The sequence below is a fragment of the Alosa sapidissima genome, chromosome 17, assembly GCF_018492685.1.
Source record: "Alosa sapidissima isolate fAloSap1 chromosome 17, fAloSap1.pri, whole genome shotgun sequence".
In the NCBI taxonomy this organism is placed as follows: Eukaryota; Metazoa; Chordata; class Actinopteri; order Clupeiformes; family Clupeidae; genus Alosa; species Alosa sapidissima.
This window is the reverse complement of record NC_055973.1, coordinates 33,199,165-33,204,865: the sequence shown is the minus strand read 5'-3', so window position 1 is coordinate 33,204,865 and position 5,701 is coordinate 33,199,165. Positions and strand designations below refer to the sequence as shown.

The window sequence follows — 5,701 nt, the reverse complement described above, 5'->3', positions numbered from 1 at the left end:
AATAAATAGCAAAATCATGGTAACAAAAAGAAAAGCTCTCCAAAACTAGAGCACAAACGTGATTGCTTTCAGTTTACAGTTTAGATTAGATTACAATAAAGGCAGGCCGGCGCCGGAGGAAAGGAAAATGTAGAAATAAAAATATCCCCAAAAGACAAAATAATAATCCCCAGGAAAACCCCTAAGGAAACCCTCCCCAGTAGCCTACAGTATGTAATCTATATTCAACTTAAAGTCGCGCCGCTCACGACTAAACAACAAGAGCGCTTTTAAAGAGCACGGGACAACACAGAGAAGTGGGCCAGCTGCTACAACCTCGCTACTGTCGCGTGTCTCCTGCAAACAATGGTAAAACAGTTCTAATGCAAGGAGATCACGGAGCGAATGGAGTGCACACCAAAGGACCAAACAACTCGCACAAAACTACTAGCTTACCCACGTTGCGTGACTCCTGCAAACAATGATAAGACAGTTACAGCGCAAGGAGATCACAGAACGAATGTGGCAAGACAGGCTCACAGGCCAGGAACAACAACTTTGTTGCCGTGATCGCTTGCTGAACAATGATAAAACAGTTCGTTATTGCAAAGCAATAGCCGCTATAGCAGAGACTTTATAATGAGGAGACACAGCACTCAAAAATTCCTCCATAGAAATGCATGGGGCTAGTTTGTAACGCCAATATGGCCATCGTCTACACATATCCAACCCCTTCCTCCGCAAAACGCCGACATGTGAATACAATGAGCCAATCATGTGGTGTGAGGTGAATACAATGAGCCAATCATGTGGTGTGAGGTGAATACAATGAGCCAATCATGTGGTGTGAGGTGAATACATTGAGCCAATCATGTGGTGTGAGGTGTATACAATGAGCCAATCATATGGTGTGTTGTGAAGACATCGTGCCAATCGTGTGTTTTGAACTCGCTGCTGGAGCAAGATTGGTGTCGTGAAGCCTTGCGCACATGCATTTCTGCCGAATAGGATGCCCGATGAGTGCTCAAAAAGCGTTGCAATATGGCCGCCGAGTGGAGGGACTTGCCTAAAAGGACTTTGGCTATAGCTAATAGTTTCTACATTATCCCGCTATATAGTTTCTACATTATCCCGCTATAGCTAATAGTTTCTACATTATCCCGCTATAGCTAATAGTTTCTACACTGCCCCGCTATAGCTAATAGTTTCAACATTATCCCACTATAGCTAATAGTTTCTACATTATCCCGCTATAGCTAATAGTTTCTACACTTCCCCGCTATAGCTAATAGTTTTTACATTACCTCGCTATAGCTTTAGCTCATGCATGAGACACTACTCATGAAGTTGGTGGTTTGCCCACCGTTTACATCAAGTCATGGTCATACCAGAGACGGTTGATAAAGTTAACTATAGAATCTTTGGTCATACCAGAGACGGTTGATAAAGTTAACTATAGAATCTTTGGTCATACCAGAGACGGTTGATAAAGTTAACTATAGAATCTTTGGTCATACCAGAGACGGTTGATAAAGTTAACTATAGAATCTTTAGTCATACCAGAGACGGTTGATAAAGTTAACTATAGAATCTTTAGTCATACCAGAGACGGTTGATAAAGTTAACTATAGAATCTTTGGTATGTCATACCCCACGGTGGGTTCCCAAGGTCTTTGAAGTGCGTCGTCACGGCCACCAAGTCAGTCTCAATCTTCAGATTCATCTCACCACTGAGGTTTGCTTCAATGACCTGCAAATCAAGCACAATCATTCAAGTGTTCCAAAGCATAGCAAACATTAAACACAGGTAAGAAACAAATGACAGAGAAATTATTTTTATATTTAAAAAAACAAACAAAAAAACAGGAGGAGTCCATGCCCCGGCATTCTACTGTTTGTATTCAAAAGCTGCCATTTAAGAACAACTGGCCAAGTCAGTAGATGTTTATTATAACATCCTGCCAAAGGACTGCAGTTGAAAATTAGCCAGCTGGCTAACACTGCTACATTGACAGTAATGTTGACTAATGTGAGTTGTCCTTATACATAAATAAAGTAATGTTGATTAATGTGAGTTGTCCTTATACATAAATAAATGAAATGAAATAAGAAAATGAATTGGACATATTTCCAAACACTCTCCAAATTAATAATCTGCGTTTATTTGTTTCAATGCCTCCTTTCATTCCTCTGTCTCTTACAGAGAAATTGTAGCGAAAAAATGTACAGAAGTCAAAGGCTAAACAATATAGTGATGTAAAGGCTAAACAATGTAGTGATGTAACAATATAGTGATGTAAAGGCTAAACAATATAGTGATGTAACAATATAGTGATGTAAAGGCCAAACAATATAGTGATGTAACAATATAGTGATGTAACAATATAGTGATGTAAAGGCCAAACAATATAGTGATGTAACAATATAGTGATGTAAAGGCCAAACAATATAGTGATGTAACAATATAGTGATGTAAAGGCCAATGAGCCCACTCCTTGCATGGCAGTGGTGCTTATGTAATAAAGATATTGTGTCTACATTTCACTCACCAAATAATTGGACAGGTTCTTCATCCTGTCCACAATATTCTTCATTAATTTTAGATGAGGCAAATATACGCTGACCTACAAAACAGTATACTATGGACATGTCATTTTTTACAGACATATAGGGTTGCAAAATTAGTTTGGCACTAAAACATGTTAGTTGTGAAGATCTTCACAATGTTGCCACTCACGTCAAAGTCTGGCATGCTGGGTTCTTTGAAGTCGTGCCACATACGCCGGGGTATGACATCCACTGGGATATCGTGCGTGACAACACGACTCACACTGGACAACGAGGGCTTTGGTGGAGGGACACAAATAAAGTGCATATACTTACATTTACACTTAAACACTTAGCTGGCAGTTTTATCCAAAGCCACTTAAAACAGGGAACAACCAAGGTGCAGTGTGACAAGGGCATGTTAGTGCAGCAATACATCCCTCCATCTGATATTCATCAAACAGGTTAAAGGTGCTCTAAGCAATCTGATATTCATCAAACAGGTTAAAGGTGCTCTAAGTGATCTGATATTCATCAAACAGGTTAAAGGTGCTCTAAGCGATGCTGGGTAATGTCACTTCTGTTGACTTTCAAACAAAACAGAGAGCTAGCTCTCTACTTCCCCCCCCCCCTCCTGTGCTGCTCCTGTGAAATTGAAACTCTCCTAAACGCGCATCTTGTCTGTGATTTGCTGGAACAGTTTGTTATGTTTTTATGGGCTAGGTTTGCCCAGGTTGTTTTTGTTGCCGTTTTTGGAGCCTGTGCTGTCCACAGACATCACGTTTTTTTACAGTGTATTCAGGACACAGACAGCTAACGGTTGGTTAGGTGATGTTTGCAGTAAGTGACATAAAATGTTTTAGCCTAAAAAACGCGTGGCATCGCTTAGAGTACCTTTAACTTACAAGGTGTAAATGTCACCTAATGACTGCAGTCTCAACTGACAGGTTTGTCTGACATGCTGAATTTTAATAGAAGGGAATGATGCAACTTACCAGCTCTGCGGCAAGGGTGAGACAGGGGCAGTGTTTCTTGGGTGAGATAGGGGCAGTGTTTCTTGGGTGAGACAGGGGCAGTGTTTCTTGGTTAGTTTGATTTTGACGGACTTGGCGTTTTGTGCTGTCTTCAGAGCTCTCGATATGTTCTCTGGAGCCAACTCCAGACATATCTCATTGGCATCTGGTGATACACCCTCTATCTGATATTCATCAAAGAAGTTCACCTGTCAAGAGTAACCATAAGCAGGTGCTATTTTGAGAGAGCAACGGATGTGTTAATTTAGCCATGTTATAAAAGGAACCTGTGATCATAAGGTGCTTGATCTGAAACAGACACTACATACTGAAGCTCCTCAAAGAAAGCACAGGGAATTCAAACATGCAGTTAGTGAGCACAACGGAAGTGTTCATTAAGCCAAATAGCTCTGCATTGCCAGCACAGGTTAACAAAACAGACATGCTATATGAGGAGTCTGTGCTCATGAGGTGTTTGATACATACACACCTCAAAGAAGGGGATTTAAGCGCGTATAGCTGTTTATATACCCACTTGTAATAACTCGCACCACATGCTAACCCCGCCGTTGGACACCTTCCCAGAGAGCACAAAGTAGAGGTTGTCAGGAGTGAGTCGCAGGACACAGGTCTTGTTCAGTTTAGCAATCGTGTTCACAACACCTGATGAGCAAAACAAAACACAATGTATAACCATACGTTTGAATTCTCTTGAAACACAATCATGGGCGGATCATGAACTTTCGGGCCCCTGGGCCCAGATATATTAAGGGCCCCCCACTTATTGTCGTATATGTGGGAGGGGGGTGGGGGTCCTCCCCCAGAACATTTTTAATTTGTTTGATGTGATTTCCTGTATTCTGGTGGATTTTGGGGATGGCCAATACTAAATTCAATCAGATTCCTAGCCTACATCCTGATTTGTTGATATTGAGGCAATGATTCCATGCAAAGGCTTGGGCTTCAGGGCCCCTGGGCCCGGTAGGCCCGTGCAGTAATCCATCCCTGAACACAATGCAGAGTAATCCATCCCTGAACACAATGCAGCATTTTAGGGACTGCTCAGGGCCAAACTACAAGAGCTTCGCTATCCACTCATACTGAAAGGGTTAGCTTCTTAGCTTCAGTAACCAAATTCCCCTAGATCGCATTAGAATGGTAAACATAAATCGACCATAGACAGTATGACATACTAAACAACAAGGCGTCACAACATACGCGTGAAGGGATTAAGACATCCCACGTCAATCATTTTTGATCGGAACTTCATGGCTGTTTAAAGATGGTGATCTGGGACCGAAAATCGTTTGGGACAAGTTAACTGCAGAGAGCATAGACATAATATACATAGACGCCGCATCGACCGCTGCTCCCTACTAGCGCTGACGAGATTTGGAGCCGCCATCTTGGACCGGTCATCCACTCCACTCAGTGTAATCTGTTTGGCCGGTGCAATGAGCTGTCAGCACACTTAATTAATCATATCTCACTGAATACCGAACAGATTTTCACGCGGTTTTTTTTGCTGCAAAGGTCATACATGTAGCTATGATACAGGCCACATTGTTCGAAAATACAAAATACAACCAATAGTACGGTAATGTTAAATCTTACTTGTGAAAAGTAAATCCCCCGAGTATGGTCCGCCGATTTGAGCAGGAACATGCTGCACAGTGCTGTCATCTTGTGTTTTCTGCTGCAACGCAATGAGGAGTATGACCGGTCCAAGATGGCGGCCGCATTTCTTGTTTCCAGCAGCCAATGCGGCGTCTATGTATATTATGTCTATGGCAGAGAGCCTTCGTCCCGCTCATAGGTCCCGCTAAGAAAATGGTTCAACAATATTATTCTTCCCAAAGGAAACAAGTGCTACCCAGACTTCAGTACCGAACGAACTGAGTAGGCTACCGTCACCAAAGTCCACTAGGGGGAGCCCGACATCAACCAAAGTTCTGCGTCCCACATCTTTCTATATGGTAATGGTAATAAAGAACATTATATATAGCGCAGGGTGTTGTTATGCCTATTTTGTCACAAGGCTATGGCATGGCTATTACAAGGCTACGGCATGATGAACACATATTTTTGAGAATATAGCCTATGTGTAATGTTAGATGCTGTTTAGGCTACTGTCCAAAGTTTATGTTAATGCATTGCATATT

The 5,701-nt window shown here is 41.9% G+C and overlaps 1 protein-coding gene across 1 annotated transcript in view; it reads right to left on the bottom strand.

Annotated features, from left to right (window-relative positions):
* LOC121688533 (checkpoint protein HUS1-like) overlaps positions 1–5,370 on the bottom strand; it is an 11,553-nt gene extending 6,183 nt beyond the window's left edge. The window contains exons 1-8 of the mRNA XM_042068193.1: positions 5,327–5,370; positions 4,758–4,874; positions 4,075–4,202; positions 3,613–3,748; positions 3,522–3,562; positions 2,717–2,824; positions 2,529–2,603; positions 1,630–1,729 (exon numbers count right to left, since the gene is read on the bottom strand). Of these exons, the coding sequence (XP_041924127.1) occupies positions 1,630–1,729; positions 2,529–2,603; positions 2,717–2,824; positions 3,522–3,562; positions 3,613–3,748; positions 4,075–4,202; positions 4,758–4,809 (640 nt within the window). The 5' untranslated portion in view covers positions 4,810–4,874; positions 5,327–5,370. The remainder of the gene's footprint in view (positions 1–1,629; positions 1,730–2,528; positions 2,604–2,716; positions 2,825–3,521; positions 3,563–3,612; positions 3,749–4,074; positions 4,203–4,757; positions 4,875–5,326) is intronic.
* Between the last annotated feature and the right edge of the window lie 331 nt (positions 5,371–5,701).